The sequence below is a fragment of the Labrus mixtus genome, chromosome 7, assembly GCF_963584025.1.
Source record: "Labrus mixtus chromosome 7, fLabMix1.1, whole genome shotgun sequence".
NCBI classification, from domain to species: domain Eukaryota; kingdom Metazoa; phylum Chordata; class Actinopteri; order Labriformes; family Labridae; genus Labrus; species Labrus mixtus.
Window position 1 is genome coordinate 19,732,020 of NC_083618.1, and position 20,174 is coordinate 19,752,193.

At 40.4% G+C, this 20,174-nt stretch overlaps 1 protein-coding gene across 1 annotated transcript in view; it reads right to left on the bottom strand.

Annotated features, from left to right (window-relative positions):
- Window positions 1-20,174, bottom strand: part of LOC132976889 (plexin-A2-like) — a 108,999-nt gene that overhangs the window by 66,504 nt on the left and 22,321 nt on the right. The window contains exon 3 of the mRNA XM_061041130.1: window positions 19,498-19,680. Within this exon, the coding sequence (XP_060897113.1) occupies window positions 19,498-19,680 (183 nt within the window). The remainder of the gene's footprint in view (window positions 1-19,497; window positions 19,681-20,174) is intronic.

Genomic DNA, 20,174 nt, shown 5'->3' on the forward strand with positions numbered 1-20,174 from the left:
CAAACAAATAAGCAGGTCTGTCTTTGTAATAAGCGTCTTACTGATGCTGGCGCTGTCGAAAGGCTGCCTTGTGAGGAGGTGAAACAGTGTGTAATGATTCAGAGTGGTGGGTAAGCTGAAAAACCCTTTATTATTGCTGATACAATCTCTCTGTTTGTACTCACTACATAATGAAAATGTTTAGACTTTTTATCTCAACACAAAGAGAAATCTCTGTGTCTGTGTGTTTTTTTAATTCATAACCATTGCCCTTTTTTTCACCACAAAAATCTAGGCAGTGCTTCAAACTTTTTTTTTTCTTATTTCACAATGATACCTAGTTTTGCACTCACCGAACCCATCTTGCACCACAGGAATGATGTGAACCATTGCAGCACAGAAATGATGTGAATTGCATCATAGGGTGATGATAACCTGACACTTGTAATATAAGTCAGGAATGTGAACTGAGAGTCTGAATTAAGCATGATAACCAGAGGAGAAAAATGCTCATTAGCTATGCAAACCAAGTTTGAAGCCTAATTTGAATCCCTGGGAGATCAGATCATTAAACATGTGATGCAATTACAGTAAATCTGAATTAATCTCTCAATCATGATAATTCGACGAAATGCAAAAATAGTGAAGGAATCGGAGCAGAGAATTGCGGAAGTGTTGCGAACGTCTGCAGTGCGATTCTGCCAGTCTTCCCTGCATGCATCCTGACGCGTGGACTTAAGCAACCTCACCATCCAAATCAAATTTGACTGCAGAAGATTTTGAGTGTGTGCCAGGTCTCGCCTGCACATGTGGTGGCAGAGCCTCAGCAGTCTCTCAATGGGGACAGTCAATCAATACAAACTGATTACATGATTGGATCCCCTGGGCACCGAAACTTCATCAATCAATCACGCCTCCACCTTCCAGGCAGCTGTGTCTCTCTGACTGTCAGCTCTGCCAGTGAGGAGGGAGAGAAAATGTGCAAACTTTTGGGTGTATCGCTGTGTTGGCTTACTGGAAAGGAGGGGCGTTGTGTTCCACATGCAAACACACCAAAGTAACAAGCTCAAAGCACCATATTCACATATGGGGGCCATTGTCCTTAGACGTCACTCTAAGGGTGGGAATCTCAAATGAGTAATATAATTGGTACCCATGTTGTAAGTCATGTAAGATGCAGGTTATCTGACAGTCGTTCTCATTTTAGCCCTTTGTGATAAAAATGCAACTCAAAAGACAAATGATAGTGAATATCCTGAGAAAAATCTGGCAATATTATAAAGTGAACAAATATATTTGCTTATGCTTAAGAAACAGCGTTTATAAGCATTCTGTCACTTAGATAACATAATGTTAGCTGACGTTACCCATTGGTTTATCAACTGTGTATATGAAGCCTTGAGTTAAGCTTATTGGTCATCAACATAGGTATCCACCTGTCACCCAACCTGAACATAATCTTAATTATGTATAACTTTAGGTTTGATATCATGAAAAGTAAGTGCCATGTAAAGACAGAGTAGCTACAGAAGACCAATAAACACTTTTGTACGAGGCTGTACACATGTTCATTCCTGCTGCAAAGTTTGGTATTTCAATATGAGGCCTCAAACTTTTAGAGCCAGCCTCAAGTGGACACTCTGGGAACTGTCTTTTTTTTGGCATCATTTTTCAGCACTGGAGGTTGCTGCTCAGTAAATACTGTCCATAATGGTCTGAGATTATTTGTTACACCAGATCATAAGAGGACTCTGTTTGTCTCTCACATTTCATTACCTCAGCACTGTGCACAATCCTATCCTCTAAATAGTTGTTTCATAGACAGAATTATCTCCCAGCTAAGCTCTTTTTCTTCGCTCATTGTCTGCTTTCTTTCTCTCGCCCTGTCGTCTCCTGCTCCTACACTACCTCCTCCTCCCCCTCCTCCTCCTCCTCCTCCTCCTCCTCATCTTATCCTCATCCTAATTCTCCTCTCCCGTACTACAGTCCCACGCTGTAACTGAGCCAGTTTACATTATATTTTCCCACACTTCTCGTTTCATAAATAGCAGAGATGGAAACCAGAGCATGTTAGCGTTTCTGTGGTGAAACCATGTTAAAGGAAAAACCAAACACTAGTCCAGAGAAGGACGGATACAGAGTCCTGTGTGTGCTTTTTAGTTGGCTATGAGGAGGCTGACAGAGGGCCAAGAGTGCAGGGATGAGCTCAGACAAATTCTGACCCATCGTGATCAATCTGCGGTGTTTGATTTCAGCAGAATAAAAGTGTTTTTATCATTTAAAACAGGGCTGACCAGACAGGAGCCCTCTGGGAGTACAACAGGTCCTCAATCTCTGCTTAAGCCTCACAGCTCCATAATGAGAGTAAGGCGGGTTTAATTGGTTTTATAATGAGCCTGACACACACAAAGTTGCACACACACACACACACACACACACACACACACACACACTCACACACACACACACACACACACACACACACACACACACACACACACACACACACACAACACGCACATACTCACCTACACACACAGGCATGCAAACAAAGACACATATGCACCATGTGCACACAAACACACTGTGCACACACTCTTTTGTTGGTGGATCTCATTAAATTTGTCGTTGTACATTGTGTGCATGATCACTTGTTTAATCAATACATTATCATGGATTACGGCATATCAAGAACACACGCAATATGCAACAATCAGCGTCGTCAATGAGACACCCCAATTTCCATTTCCAATTTTGACTGTAAGTTAAACGGCAAACTCCAGACCAGAAATATCATTATTTCTTTTTGACGTTAATATAAAAATACATTTGAACTAATATCATATTTATCATTATAAACAGTAGAAGTTAAATCATAAGTAGTAGTAGTAGTAGTAGTTGTCCCTTTTCACAGATTCACTCCTGAAACTTTCCCTTTAGAACAGCCTGCCCCTGAAATGTTCCTGAGTTGGGAGGCAAGATGCAAAAAGGATCCCATGGGTGTCACTGTGTAATGTTACAATGTGGCAGACGAAGCAACAGAGTCTGACACAATCATGACAGTTTTTGCCTTTGTATCAATGCCACATGTAATCATACACATTCCCAGTCTAAACTGAAGTGTGGAAACAGACATACTGGGAAACAGTAAGGATTACGGAGCAGCTTTGCTATGTACATGAATATCGAACTTGTCGCACAGTGGTCGCAGGATTTAAATGTCATCTCCCCTGCCCGCTTGCTTGTGGTTCATTTTCCTGCATATCACCAGCTGCGTTCACACATTGGCTCACCCAGACTTCTTGAGGACATTTTTCTAAGGGGCTTGTTGGAAAAAATCAGAGTGAAATTCTTTTTTTTTTTTAGCCTGAAAATTTCAGGAGTTTTGTGCATGTGTGAAAATGCTTATTGTCATAGTTGTTATTGTTACTTCATCATCAGCTGTAACGGTTGGTTTTCCGGTGACGTGCAAATTAGGATTGCAACTACTTAGGGGCAGGCTTTGGTGGTGCAGTAATGTACATGAAGTCTTTTTGTAAATGACAAAAACACCAGAAGAGGAAAAACTGTTGAAGTCAGCTTTTCTATAACAGTAACAAAATCTGATCACCGTGAGAACCATGACAAGACTGTGAAAGCGTAAATGGTGTTATATTTAAATAGTTGGGATTTTTTTAAAAGATGAATTTAAATGCTACACATGTTCAAAATAACCTCTGTAACCCACCCTCTAAAATTCAAGCAGATTTCCCTTGTGTGGTCTGTGTCATGTAACAGAAGAACTAAACTGGTTTAGCATTAATACCACATGTTCCTGACCTCAATGAGCTGCTCCTTAAAGTCTCTCTTCCCAGCGTCTCAAAACTGACAAGAGTATATATTTAACCCATGAATAATATTCAAGCCAATAACCACAATATCCTTCCTGCCGCTGATATTCCCTCGCAGAACAAGCGGTGGGTATAAACAACCCAGCTTAGCATGGCTTCCCCAAACAGACACGCAACCTGAGCCCATGTGCTCTTAACGAAAACAGCCTCCTCTTCGTGGCTGGGTTTTTGCATCTTTAATGCCCGGCCTCGCTCTCATCTTGTGAGAGCCAAAGAAAACAACAACAAAAAAAAACCCTAGACTTCTAAGATGTCACTTGGCTCGAGCCCGGTTGGCTCCGCTGTAAAGCTGCCAGACCTTCAATGAGCAATACACTCACCCAAATGTCTCTCCTGTGAGTATTTACACGAGATTCATTTCAGCCGATGATTTTTCATCAGGCTGAGAGAGGGGGGTATACATGCAAATGTCCAGGAAGACCTGCTTTCCTGCTGCAGATTGGGAGACCTGTTTAAGGCAGATGATTGCAATGTTTATGTGGTAACGTCTGTCCAATCTTGAAAAAAAGTGAGTCCATATGTGACCAGCCGGTCTGTGCCCTCCACTTTCAGCCTGCTAACCTAAACATATGGATGATGACCCAGGAGGGAGCAGGCACTCTGCTCAACCAATCACATCCAATCTGCCACTCTTGACAAGGTTTCATCTGTCCCTGAAGACCGCCCTGTCCGGCTTGAACAGCCCACGAGGAGGTCAGTTAATTTACTCGACAACAAACCGGTCATCTGCAAGTCCTGTCCTCTAGAAATAATGTTCATCTACAACTTATGAATAAATACATTTTGAGGGAAATGCAATGCCCTATAAATGGCATATTTTTCTTTTTCTGCTTCCTCTACAGAAACTGAATCCCCTTTTTTTTAATAATTCTGCACACTGTTAAAGCATAGCAGGCAATGCTTTTAACACAAGTATTGATTATCACTATATACTGTACACATCATATATCAAGCCCTGAGGAAGGAGTCTGACAGAGAGAGTTTGTCCACAAAACTAAAGCTGGCATTCTTCTTTCTTTACCATGTGACCTGTTAATGACTCGGCACTTTTTGCAGTACACTTCTTCTATTAAGCATAACATTTTATTCACCATGTGGTGTTTGCAGTGTCAAGTTATTCTATTTTGACGAAGTAGCTCTACTTTTTTTTTCTATGTAGCTTGAGTAAACTGCTCCAGTTGATTTCTTTCTTGGGTTGCTGTGCTGTAGTTCAACTTTCTCCATACACAAAACATTGTTTATTGACATAATCCATTACAACCGCAACTTGATTAGAAGAGCAGATTATGAACTAACTATATTTCCAGAGTCGGGGTTGCTTCTGCAGTCCTTTTGACATTTTCCTTAATACCATATTATCTTACATGCAAACATCTGATTGCAGGCTTAGAATTGTCAAAAGTAAATCAATCACAATGGGGCAGGACGCCACACATAAATCTTCCATTATACTGGAAAACATGAGAGCAACTTTCTGCCATAAACCTGTTTGAGTTGGTACTGGTTTTTGCTGGCATGTGACCATTTGCTTCATATTTTGTTACCATTTCATTAAACATTGTGATTTGATATCTACTGCATCAAGACGTCTGTATTACATTGCCAAGAAAGACTAACATAACCAAAGTAGATGACTCGTGCAGTAGCTCTGGTACTGTTTGAAGAAAAAAACCAGGCACAAAACCATCACTACTTCATTAGGAAAGCAGTTCTGAAATACAAATGGATTTTCCAGTTACCAGGGTTGCTTCTGTCTTTTCATGACATTTCACCTTAAAATCCTGTCCTCTGCATGCAAAACATGTGATCCAAGAAAATAACTGTTTTTCATATAAAATCACCAACAAAGTAAAGAAGTCACAATTTATACTTTGAGATTTTGTTACTGCATCAGAGCACTGTACAGTCCAAGACAAATGTCCCACTAGGACAATAAAGTTCATTTATTCAACCCAGGAAGAAAAGGTATTTCTGCGGTAACAACTAATGGGGATCCAATGAAAATAAAAATTAAAATAGCATATTATCCTATTTTATCTTATTTGGCAGTAAGCCACATGTTTCATAGACAGATTTATCTCCCAGAGTTCACACACGTTCCTTTATGCTGGAAAACAAGTGAACTCCAATAAATTAAATTGAGTTGAATTGATGGACTGCTGTAACATATTTCATAATTTTTTTAATACATGTACATAGCTAATTTTTTCTTCAAACTAAGTTTTCTAAGTAGATTTAGTAAACAAAACGACATCTCTCCCTATAAGGTTTCTTTACTTTTGTTCAGCTTTATTTTCAGTGTGAAATAAGCACTATAGCTTACAATGCTATGTGGTCCAAGTAGCTTCCCCATGCTGCAGCCTTCTCTGAGGATGCAGACGTTTACATAAATGTTGTGTTTCACTAAGTCAAAAAAGGGAAACTTTGTTGACTGACATAATAACATAATCCAGTCATTACATTGTCTCCGTAACTTGATTAGAAAAAGCAGTTTTGAAATACAAATGGATTTTCCAGGGAACAGGGTTGTGTCTGCAATCTGACATTTTAACTTGAATTCATGTCCTCTGCACGCAAACGTCTGATCAGAGGAAAGAGTTATCTTTCATATAAATCCACCCAAAAACTAAGGAAGTCACAATCGGCAGGAAAACCAATAAAGCTTTCATTACGCTGGAAAACAAATGAGCATGTTTCACTATAAACCAATTGAACTGTATTGTTTTTTTCTGGCATATAACTTTTTGTACAATATGCTGTTTCTAGTTCTTACCACACCCATATTTCATCCTCTGCTAGCTTTGCTAAATTTCAAATGTTTTGATGGAAAAAACTTTGCCTATTGATATAATCCAGGTATTGATTGTATTGTCTCCACAAATTAAGTAGGGAAACTGTGATAAACAAATTATATTTCCAGGAGTTTGGGTATGTTTTGATGTGACATTTTGCTCCACATCATGTCCTCTTGCATGCAAACTTCTGATTCCAAGGAGAGTATTGTCTTTCATATGAAACCCCCAAAAGTAAAGAAGTCAGATTCTGGCGGGAGACCTCACATAAATCTTCCATTATACTGGAAAAGGTTGCACAGAATGAAAAGACACGCACGACTGGATCTGAAGTAGATGTAGACGGACTGTAAAGAAGACAGATTTTGGCGCAGACTTTTTCTCAATATTGTGACACGGGACACGTAGCGACATACGGTCAGACAACTGGCCACCTTTAGGGTTGAGTGGACGTGCATATGGTCCAATCGTGGACGACAGGGGAGGAGAGCGGGCATTGATTAGCCCATAAATCCATCACGGCTCTGTGAATGCTAATGAGACAACACTCAGGATAAAGCTGAGGGGTCACTGAGGTGGAGATGTGTATTACAGGACACGACTAATCATTCAGCCATCACATTAACTGCAGTCACAAAGAGAGGCGTATTGATCGCAGCCAGTAGATACGCTCTGTGTTTGCAAGTGCACGTATCCAAACACGATTACTAACTGGGTTAGAAGGGAGGATGAGGTGTGTGCGTGATCGTGCATGTGTGCTTTTGAACATTATTGTGAGAAGCCGTCCAAGTTGCAGCCAGCCAGATTCTCCGCTCTCTCTCTAACCTTCAGCTGCGTGGCGAGCTTCCAAGTCTTCATACCACGATTTTCTGCAGCTTCACCACAGTCTCCTCTGAGTCTCTGAAAGTACACGTCTTTTTCTCTCTCCTTGAGGACCCGGTTTCCTGTTCTCTGTTTCCTGTCCTCCTCCAGACGCCCACGGTACCTCAAAATCATTCCTATTGTTTGTCAGGTTTCCCATGGTCCACCAACAAAAGCAGTGGGAAGCGGGGGGACAGTGGAACAATTCATGGTCACCGTATGGTCTTCATTTTCCTGACCGCAGTGCAAGACATGGCCCTCATGTGTGTTTCCATTCGTGTGACCGAGTGGGGGGAAAGAGAAAGACGAGACGACGGAGAGATAGAGCTACCAAAGCAGCTGTGTTGACTTACTATGAAGCTTGCAACGTTGAATTAAAAACCATGTTCACTCTCAGCATGGCCTTTTACATAATGGGGACATTATTGAATTCTTACTTTGTTCTATCTTGATAACGGTTATAGGATATTCATGCTGACAAAAAAAGAATGCTTTGTAGATTATAAACTTATTGAAAAGTCAAGACAAATTTCATATTCTCAACCAGTGAGTCAGTATGTTTACTTTTACAGTCGAGCTACGGTTTAGCGCGATTAGGCCTTTTTTATTGTACTCCTTGTTCCCAGTATACATACTAAAGGGGGAGAATCGATTTATTGACAAAAGTTCGTAAGACTTTGCTACAGTAGGTGGCGTTTTTCCCCCTTTCAACAAGTTACTACTTGACCTTCTTCTGGATGAGCAGAAATGTTATCCTCAGATCCATTAAAGATGAATTCTAGTTCAATGTTCTCGCTCCTAGTTTTGGATTCACCTCATATTTTTACTGTATTTTCACATCCATTTCATATACATTTTGTGTCCAAATGTTTATTTTTATCTTTGTCTATTGCTATTATGTAACCTATCCTAACATGGCATCTTTTTCATATTGATTTTTGAAAATGTATGCAATTGTTGTTTGTATGGTAAATCCGTCAGATTGAAAAGCAGAGAGACGGACACCTCATACTTCCTCATAAAATGATCTCTCTGAAATACCGCTGTACTATTTCAGCTGCACTCAGACATCTTACAGCGATCTGCTCTGAAGACTTTTTAGCCTCAGGTCCAGTTGGCTTCTTGCAGATAATAAAAAAGAAATCCTTTCAATTTAGCCTCAAACACACCTTCTCTGCCGCGTCCATTCTCATGATTTCTATCACCTAATCTCCCCTTCCTGGCCCTCCTTAGAAACCGTGACTTTGGAAAGTCCAACTCATTTAGCCGTTCACTGGAGAATTTCCCCACCGGGTCAACTCTCAATAAGCCTTAATGAATCTGCTATTTGCTCAAGAGAGTATTTGACTAAGGCTTTATTTGCCTTGAGCTCAACATTTTCCACCATTTCTTGGGAAATAGTGCAGCTTAAAGTAATGCTTTTGTCCACCTTCATTTCCTTCATCTCTTCCATTTTACAGTTTCTGCATCCTGCAAATTATATTTACCCACACAGAGCGAGTTTGTTTATAATGACTGGACTGTAGAGGCACCAGTGACTTGCTCAATGACGGTATTTAGGCAGCTGCAGGGATCACATTTTTGATGCTTCAGTGAAAGGAGTTTTTTCACTAGATCACCCTCCCTGAATTTTGAGTCTTTTGTTTTAAATCCTCTGGGGTTTAATCATATGTTAAGATATGACTGCAGTTTCTCAGAGGCACGTATGACATCATTGCTTTTCCCACAGTAACAGCATGACACATAAACACAGAAGTTATTTTGATATTGACTTGCACGGTCCACATCTTCAAACACTGTCAGGAGAACATCCGGCTCTGCACTTTGCGGCCCTTTCAAGAGTTACGTCGCTCTTCAGAAACATTTCCTCAGAAAATCAAATCCACTCTGCGCCTGTTGTGTGTTTGAGGCTGCCACGGGGTGAGCACAGGTACGGCGCCGCTCCACAGTATGTTTGCTGCTGACTTACTTGAAAGGCTAGGAAACGGGGACAGAGACTGCTGTCCTTCGTACCAAAAGTCGAACTGAATAAATCCCCAGAAAAGTCTTTACAGTCCTTTCATAATTGGGCCTTATCACTAAACATATCGATACATCTATCACATGTTAGACTATACTAACACTTGTGACTTACAGGGAAAAAAGGGTAAAAGACGCAGGATTTAAAAAAAAAAAAAAATTTAGTAATCAGGCTCTGATATTTCTACATGAAGGCTGTAAGTGCCAGGCAAGACGGTTTGTAGTGCCCTGCCTTTTTACAAATGTACCACAGTCAATATTTATTTTTTAATGAGTAAACCTTCTTTACTCATGAACCGAGAGTGGAGACATAAAACTTATCTGCAGGCACCAAAATCGACACAAACAGAAAGTTCCTCTCTGGATTTTATAGCATGTTAAGTATTTTCACCATCCACCATCCACCATCCTAAATCTCTTAGTTGATGATCAACGGAGTAACAGTAAAATGATAGCGATTTTTCAGATTCTCAGAAGTTACATTTAGGGAAAGCCCAAACTCTTTAGAAATCTTTTGAACCTTAAACTCCCCTCAGTGTGACATGAAATGAAAGTATCTCCGTGTGAAATGGTGGACATAGTTTTATGCTTTGTAACATGCAAACATGTTACATGGCTAACAGCATGAGACCTCACTCCTTTTTGATTTGCTCCTCCAGGTAATCACGTAATCAACCTCACCTGTTTTACCCAGCAACTGAACGATCAGCACCCGAGAGGCTCCATAAAAATACACACCAACTCTGCAGCAACAGCTCTCTGCCACTCATGTTGGATCATCATTCTCTGTCAGTTTTGTTTTTGGATCATTGTTCTGAAAGGTTTGTGGTGAGGTTGGACTGGGTAATTTGGGGTTCCCCTACATTTGCTACACTTACTTAGTTGACTTTGTTAGAAACACTAGGTAAGTGTGGTTTGTGCCACCCATGTAGTTTTCTCTTTCAATATTTTGTAGAGAAGTTAGTTATAGGTTTATTATTGGCAGAGATTAGCGACTAGTTAGGTCTGGTTTTGTTTTGTTGAGTTTATTTGTTTGGCGCATCCACTTTGTACAATCCTCACCCCCACCTTGTTCATCAAATTCAGTTTTCTTTTGTTGTTATACAATAAACCTTTTCTCATTGATAACAACAACTCTTTGGCTTTGTCGGTTCTTTGGTTGTCATTTACTTCTCTGCTGTTTCCAGGGACATAACAAACATTCGAAGAAACACTCTTTTGTAAAACTCTGCCTTTCAGTCAAGTATCCACTGCAAACATTGTGCTTTGTTTTATAATTGCTCTTCACAATATATCACAATGAAAAAAAAAAAAATGTAAACAAAGCAATGGTATAGCAGAAGAATTCTACTCAGTAATTACAGGAGATGAACCTTTCCAAGGTTGCTTTAGTGCACCAAAAGGATAAAAGACCGTCAACACAGTCATGCTGTGATTTGAAATCTGTCAGTCTGATTATGTGCGTTTATGTTGTGTGTGGTGCAATAAGGGGGTTGCAGGCTAATGCTGTAGCAAAAAGCAAAACTTGATTATTTAGCAAACAAGTAGATAACACAATTATCATGTATAAAAAGTGAAGTTCAGCAGCAGCGTCACTTTCTGGTTCAAGTTTCTTACAGTTCTGAATATAGATAGACCTTGATAAGATCAGTTCATCAAGTTAAAACATATAGCTATAGAATTTAGAGAGCAGCGTTGTTTCTACACCATGGCTGTTAATTATTCATCTTAAAATCAGAAGGGCCTGCTTTGCAGCATTATTCTACACGTGGTGCATAAAAGTGTTTCGTTTGTTTGTTTGGACTTGTGCTCGTTAGTCCGAATTCACCCAGCCAACTGTTAAATCTGGCACAGTGCATCAATGTAGTGGTATAGCTCTGAATTACATTTTCATTAAGTTAGTGTACTCCATGCAGAGTGTAAACTTAGCCCATGCAGCAAATATCAGGCAAACGAAGTGATTGAATGTGAAGGTCATTTCTTGGAGACATGGTTGTCATATGACTGTACTGACAAAAACACCTGGATTCACCTCGTCTACATATTATGTCCTCCTGCAGTGTGTGAAAGGCCCTTTTGTATCAGCCCAGAGTTACTCACTGGGGGGTATCACTCACCTCAAATAAACCACCAGGTGCAACCAAGCTGTGTCAGGTGATGATAGAGATGTCCTGTTAAATTAGGAACAGGAACAGCCTCATTGAGACACATTGATGGAAACATCCACATGCTGCATGGAGCCTGAATGCTGAGGCTTCTGGTTAACCCTGTGACTTTTAACCCTGGCTACACCCTTCCTACGGCAGGCTTGACCTTTCCAGCGACCCTGCAGCCTGAGTGATCCGCTGATGGCATTTATAGTCATGCCTCATTTCCACTCAGCCTGTCCAATTGAGGGTGATGGACTAGGATTGGAGAGGTGACCCGTGCGCCTCAGAGGCTCCTGGGAGTCTGAATCATGGCTGCACACTCTGTCAGTGTAATGGCAAACTCTGGCCTTTAGACGCTCCGCACTTTAAAGCAGCAATGATGGATTTCTCGCTCTGCCCTCCTAAACTTGCTGCTCATTTCCTCAAAAACAAAAGAAAAGCCTTTTTTTTCCTGCTCTGTGCAATTCAAGGTCTACCATCTTTGTTTCCTGAATCTGCCCCTAAGAACTTTTGGTGCATCCTGTGGCCAAAGAGGAAAACTCTTTGCTGATCTTGTTCTGTAATTAAGTAAATAAGTAATGTTTTTTGTTTTTTTAAACAAAAAGTCTCCCCCTGCTTTACATGAACAGCTTTATGTAACTCTAAGAAAAAGCCGGTTTCTGCAGCGTGATGTTGATCACTTTGTCTGACAGCTACCCCTCAGCAGTGGCATCAAGCACTTAGTGATTATGGTCTCATTTGCTTTTTTCTTAAGGTCATACAGGGGCATCAATATTTCTATGAGTAGCTTATGTTTTATAACTAGGTTAAAAAAAAACTCCTCACAAGAGTTTTAAAGCAAGCTGTGAAAAAATGCTCATCATCATTTCTTAAAGCCTTCATTGATATCAAATTAGAGATGTTTGGATGCTGTGTTTTTATTACCCCGATAACGATTCTGATAGACTCTGGTATCTGTGGATAGTGTGTTCCTCTTGGATACTGTCATTGGATTTTTCTTGGGCTAATTGCTTATGACATTCGATTGATTCATTGACTGGCATACTGTCCCTTTATTCTGTACTTTAGGTAGCATCGGAGGCTAGAATGATGCAGGTATCGAATCAGTTCTACTTTAAATAGCTTCAAAACCCATACAATATACTCTATTTAACTTTTATAAAGAAAAAGAAAGAAAGCAAATCGGTACAATTAAGAAGCAAGACCCAGCGATAGTTTTCAGAAATACCTTAATCCCAGGGGGAAATTTGGTAAATATGTTTATATATTTTAAATCTTTGCGTTATAGATCCCTCAAATTATTCATTTATTATCAAAATAGTTGCGGATTATTTTTCTCCCCCAAAGAAATCTGTTCTGTTTGTCCCTTTCTTTTTCTCACTTTCAGTCTCTGTCTTTTTACCTCTGTGTCTTTTGTTTCTCTCTTTCTTCCCTTTGCAGTTCTTCTGTCCTTGCCTCACACTAGCTGTCTGAATTTCTCTTTCTCTAGCTATGTTGTGTTTATCCCCAATGGCTCTTCCAATGAAAGAGCTTCAGTGATGCTATCTGTGCTACCAATGTGTGTGTGAGTGTGTGTGCCCGTCTGTGTTTGTGTCTAGTGTGTCAGACAGATTGCTCCTCATAAGACTGAGGCCCCCGGGCTAATGTCACAACAGTCCTCTCGCACATTTCCACAGTCGCTCGCTCGCCGCACGACTGTACAGGAAGCAGAGCCTGCGGTGCCGCCGAGTCAATCCAGTTAGATCACAGACAGAGCTGTATGGGAACTTGATTATAATATATCATTACAGTATGCATTTGAAAGGAAAAGAATGACGGACAATGAGTTAAATCAACTTCATGAACCTCTCGGAAAGAGGTCATCGTATGTCTGTGGGGTTCGCAAGGCGGTGAGAGAAAAATCACCAGAAAGGAAGTGAGCGAGGACGCATTCCCGTAGACGTCTGTTTTCTGTACGTACAGTACGTTGAGTTTTACATTTAAAGTGCATTTTTTGTTTGCTTGCTTAGCTTTGAAGGCCTCGTCAAAACACACCATGTCATCTATGGGGCAGTACGTCGCAGAGGTTGTTGCATTCATTGGGGATGGCCGAGTCGGTCGTCTCTCAACCTGAAGGGTCATATCTCACACCGTTACAGGACACACGGCCAGCCACAGTTTGCCAACATCAGGCGTCAAAAAAATGATCACGATTGAGGTTTAAAAAAATTGGTTGATGGGGTGCAGGTTAGTGCACACACCCCATGTACAAAGGTTATAGTCCTCCAAGTGGGCGGCCTGGGTTCAAATCAGACCTGTGGATCCTTTCCAGCATGTCACCTCCTGATTTCTTACTCTTTCCACTGACCTGTCTCTAAAATGAAAGCATTCAAAAAAAAAGGTTGACATCGTGGGTAGTTTTTGAACGCGCATACATAAGTTGGTTGGTTAGACACACCAGTTAATTCCAGTCACACCCTGAGCTTCACACTGGTCACTACTCTGTATCCATAATATTACTGATGATGCAATCAAAGCTGGCCAGCAGAAAAATATTGTAAACCATCTATGAACCAGATTAAGTTAGATTAAAAAAACCACGAGAGCAGAGGTTAGACTTGGAACAAATGGAATCTTAATTTATATTTAAAATGAGTAATACTTAAACTAGACTTTAAAGGATGAGACTGGAGGTATTCTGTGATTTTAATTGTTGTTTTTTTTAATCCAATGGAACGACCAAAAATAGTATTTCAGTCAATCTCTTAATGTGTTTGGAATTCCCCAGCTGCTCTGTGGCACTCAGCCTCTTTTTGTTTCCCCTGACTTAAATCTTTTATAAAAAGGGGATGTGGGGGAAAAAAAGAGGTCGAGAGTATTCTTTCATTATAAAGGAAGGCTAAAGCTAAGTGATTTCCTATTAACAGCTGGTGCCGGCAGGTTTCAGAAAATGTCACCAAATGGGAGTAAAAAAGTGCATTTGTTGGGGATTATTTTCAGCTGCAGATGTGGTGACAAAATACAGCAGCAGAACAGTGCGCATGTGGCCTTACTCAAAATAAACAGTGTGTTCATAAAACATGTCAGCCGGTGCAACAGTGAGGCTCATTCATGTGTTTTTTAAATAGCTTAAGAACAACAATGGAGCTATGTGGCACAGAGACATCGGCTATATTAGGCATTGGAGACAGGGGGCAATACAAAAAGATGATTTTAGTCTTCCTTTATAAAATATCGTTGGATATAACCTTCGAATAAAAATAAGTAAAACTTTGAAACCTTGAAATGAGGAACAAAAAGCCCCGAAAGAAAGGTAAAGAAAGAAAGAAAGTAACCTGAATTGAAGTAAAAGTAGAAATGCTAAAGTTAGCGTACTGCCAACGATGGGGTATCGGATGTCAGCCAGTCTCTGTACCGATCCAACACCATACAATTTTTTTGTCTTTCTCCAAAATTATTTCCAACATAGCAAATATATATATAGGTGGCCACTATCAACCATGATGTTGAGTTTTTGAACAGAGCTCTGCTAGGAAAGAAAGTAACGTTTATTTTAAACAGAGCGGCCAAGTCTCACACACTGACCATGAGAGTCACGCAATTGAGCATCTTCATACGGTCACACGCTAATCCTCCTACTTCACCCCCCCCTCATATGTATCCTCACCTGCTGCTTGCCGTACTTGGGGCCCTATTCTGCCTCTAATTGGCTTACCCAGATATTAACCCGGACCAATCATCAGTCCTCGTGCTTATATCTAACCTATCCAACAAAATTCAACAAGTACCAACCAATCAGAGGCAAGGCATGGTGGGTCATGTCGTCATCGTCTCAGAAGAAGAAAACAAACTTTGGTGTGACAGGTTTGCAAATGATATGAATAATGCCGTGCTCGTCTTTCAACTGAAGAGGAAGGTCAAACGATAGATAACCAACTCATTTTGATGTGAATGATGTGATTTTTCTAGATTAATAAAATGCCGTCTTAAATAGCTACTCCAAGTGGGTGTAAGTTAACATTACACTGGCTAGAGAACAGCGGTGACTTAGCAAAGAACAGGTTGCTGAATGCAATGGGTTTATCAACAAACAGCTGTAACTAAGGATCTAAAATGATTTTTCATTTGAGTTTAGAGTGTCAGATTGGATTTAAAAACAGGCATCACTCATTTGCTTGTGAGCTAATTGATACTACGAGACTGTGTGGGTCATTCCTTCACAACACTCTACACTTCTTTTTAAATGTGTTTTAAAGATGTCAGGGAAGAAGCAGAGAGACCTGCTTTCCTTCTGGGCAGCGAAGGGTCAGCCGACCCCCCCTGCCAAAAAAAAACTTGCCAGGTCAGAGGAGTCAGACAAAACGGTGGAGGAGACTATGAATTAAACGGAGAATGACACAGCGGAGGAGAATGAGACTCCAGAGGACACAGAGGATGAGAGAGTGGAGGAAACAGTGGAGAAGACGGAAGAAACAGCGGAAAAGTGGAGGGATGTAGAAGAGCTATACCTACAGGAAATATTGCCTGAATAATGACATCACAACACTCTTTCTAGTCATAATATATTGATAATTTTTCTAGCATGTCATTGGTTTACTCAGAGGAAAGACAGGGAGGTATAGAGCCCAAGGAGGATGAGGGAGAACGAGGAGGCCAACACGGCAGGGAGAGTAGCTGGCATGGAGCTGAGTTAGAAAATGAGAAAATATTAATGGTTAAGCCCAGATGATGACATCACAACAGTTTAATCCTAATGCTAATTTAAAATGAGATTTGACTCTACATCTAGCTTCAAACAACCACATTTTTTTCTTTCTCATTTCAAACTTTTGGGGAAACTTGTCAGCCTTTGTTTTAAAACGCACAGGATGTGAATTCCGTTGCCAGGGGGATCTCAATCAAAACAAAAACAAAAAATGACGTTGAGGCTGGCGGGGAATCATGAGAGTGATTCTCTCTGCTACTCCCAACCCCCAGTTAAAATGAAAACGAACCCCAAGTTGACCATAGTCGACACGAACGGGCGAAGCAGACCTGAGGCAGAGAATCTGTTCATCAACGATCTATCCAAGAATATTTCACATGAGGTTTTTATCACAGCAGCACATACAGCAACAGAACGGCAGCTTTCAGTGGCAGCTCCTGCCTCCTTATGTAGCGGTCTTTGACAAAACATCCGGTGTTTCCACAGCAACGATAAACATGTGGTGTCTGTCATGGCAGACAACACAACACGTCCCATTACAACTGTAAAATTAAAAATGCATCTGGCTTTGATAACTGTTGGAAATATTTGAGATAATGTAACTACTCAACAGAAAATTATATATCACAAAGATTTAGTCATTTTTTAATTAATTAATATATTTTAGTGGAAACATTCCAATAACATTTTACATAATTGTACCTTTAAGTGTGTTTTCCATTCACACATTTAAAAATCTGAATTTTTGTTCAAAATTGAATGAAAGATGATGAAAAGTGTTTCTCGAGCACTCTCATGAGCGTCATAAGCGGAGCATCTGCTAATGTTAGCAAAGCTAGTTTCTAAGTGCTAGGCTTAATTCAAGTTGAGAATTTCTCCAATTTACTGGATCAGGCCAAAAAACGGTAATATACCTTAAAAAGTCTACCTTTTCTCTTATTGTGCAAGTATTGAAAGGGTGTATCTTGAAGAAAAAGCAAAGTATTTGTGAGAATGATTGCATTCTCCTGTGCCTTACAGGGATTGATTTATATCCGTGATTTGAAGCTGCCTTCTCAGACCACCTATATGACTATGTCTGAGTTCATTAATATGTCTAAATTCATGTAGAGTACACAGGGATAATATTGAGAGTCAGTGAAGTGGTCCTCCAAATGCTAACAGCTATCCAAACCAGACATCCACCAGGACAATGTTTGACAAGAGGCATAAGAGCTGCATAATGTTCTGATACTAATAGAACTGAAACAAAGGAGAAGACGGAGCAGACAAGTGCTTCAGTTCTGGCTCAAGTAGTCAACGGTGGAAATTTACATCGATTTTGTCCTCGTCTGAGAGCACGAGATGTAGCGCTTCACAGATGCTGTACCTTTGTTCAGCTGCATAATGTCCCACCGTAATCACTGTGCTACATTAAAGCCAGCCAGTTATGCTAATTAGTCCATTAATTGATCAGATTATTGCATTAATTAGTGTTAATGGATTAAAGGTCATTAAATGTGCCGTGGAGGTTAGACTCAAAAACAGCTGCGGGTGATGTACCTCTCCGATGTTTTTCTTGTGGGCCCATGATGTTGTGGGAAGCTAGTCTGCAGGAACCTTTAAGGTAATTTATGACATTAAAGGGATGTTCCGCTTTTTAAGCACGTGAAGAACACTTAATTGGAAATGGTTGGTACAAAGCAGCATGTGAAAACAATGTTACTTTGTTGCTCTTAAGGAGACACTTTGGTTTAAAATGTTGATGCTGATCAACTTTTGTTTTATCGCCCACTAATTGCACGTTGAAGTGCATTATGGGAAATGTAGGTTTTCAGCATTTGGGATTACATGCCCAATGTAATCTAGAAGTCTGGATATTTTAGTGTCCCCTTCAATGATTTTGATTATTTTTCTTCCCCTCATACCAACCCCTCATACCAACAGTACTAAATCCAACGAGTCCAACTTTTATTCAGAGTTGTCAGGTTTTGGTGCAGGTCCCACAGACTCTTCATTTTGCAGTGAATCTGTTACCTGTTATATTAGCATGGCCTCATCAGGTCAAGGTAATAATTAGACCTGACCTGAATCCTTAAACAAAACATAAATAACACAACACATGATGCTTCAAAGCATGTAAAATTCATGCTCAAGTTCATTAAGATTTTATACATTAGCATAACTTGGATCAAAAAATATGCCTTTTTTTTGCTACAAACAGGTCTGATGTCGTGTCGTAGCAGCAGCATAATAAAGCTATTACCTAAACATTTTTCACATTCCTCATACATGTGTGGGTTTAAAGGTTTTTATTTTAGTGTTTGAACAGGAGGCCGTAAATTGGTCCAGCAGATGCAGACGCATTAATGCTTTTTTTTTTTGCTTTATATCTTTTGCAATTTTCCTTTCTCACAGCAAGGTCGCTGGCTAAACTCCTGCTTTCATGTGTCGGTAGCAAGTGGAAAAAATAGTTTTGACCTTTTTGAAGATTCATGCAAACACCCCCCAAGTCGGATAGACATGAACAGAAAGTCTGTGATGAACTTTGGTGCACTGCTTGCAGATTTTTACAGATTTTACAGATTGTATGCCATAATATTCAGAAACAGTAAAGTAAATGTTGGCTTGGTGGTGAAAAACGTTTAATTTAATCACGTTGTGCATATTTACCTTTTTCTTTTTTACATTTGATATAAGGCTGTAACGATAAGTGACACGTAAGCTCATGAACACACCATGCGAACAGGATAATGGAAGCATATGAGGAATATGTGAATACATGGTGATGAAGGAACTCTTATTATTTTATGTTTCTTATATGCACAACATCAGGCTTGTTTGCATCACTGCACTAATCATGGGTGTGGGGAGCAATTGAGGTCCAAGCACTACTTTTTGCATTGGTATTCAAAAACGGAACCAGAAAGATAAATGTGAGAAGAGACAGGGATACAAATGGCTCTCTGTTAGCAGCCTCAAAAATCACTGTTGTGTTTTGAGTAGATAAGTGATGTTGTTTGTCATACAGAGGAGCATAATGAGGAGAACTGCAGGCAAATACACCATCCCTGAGGAGAGTTAAAAAGGCAAATAAAGCCTGTCTTTTCCAATAGTACACGTTAGTGTTTAACTGTTCTCACCTTCTTCAGCCGTCCACTCTTGGTCCCCAGAAACACCACACTGTGGCCGTTGTAGACGTAGGAGGTGACAGAGGTCAGCCTGTCCCTGCTCTCTGTGTACACCGTCCGACCCGACACCAGCTGAGAACCCCCCAGGGGCTGGTTTATATCCAGGCCGCAGAAGTGATCATCGATGGGAACCGGCTGCATGGAGAGAAGGAGGGTGGGGTAAAGGAGGGGGTTAGGGAGAAAAAAAACATCAAGAGTGCGAGGTGTTTTTTTTTTTTTTTTTTGTTGAGAAGATGTGGGGGAGAAAATGGGAGAATCAGTTACAGGAGGCAGGGAAAGGGAAAAGGAGAGAGTGAAAGGAAGGAGGAGTAAGGATGACAGATATTAGGAGGTGAGGTGGAGGTAACGAGAGAGCGTAAGTGGGAGCCGGAAAAATGACTGATATCACTGGAGACACATGCAGATATGTGAAGAGAACTCAAACTGACTCCTAGTAAGAGTAAGATGCGTTGAGGGCACAGAATTCTCGGCTACTTCAAACGAGTTCGGGGCTTGCTGGATTTACCAACAAGCCTTGGAGCAGGCAAATTTTGCAGAAGCAGACTAATTGCTGATGGCAAACACGAGAAAGGCTATGTGTTTTGGGCCTGTTTCTGTGATTTTTTTTTTTTTTTTAAACGCTTGATCTG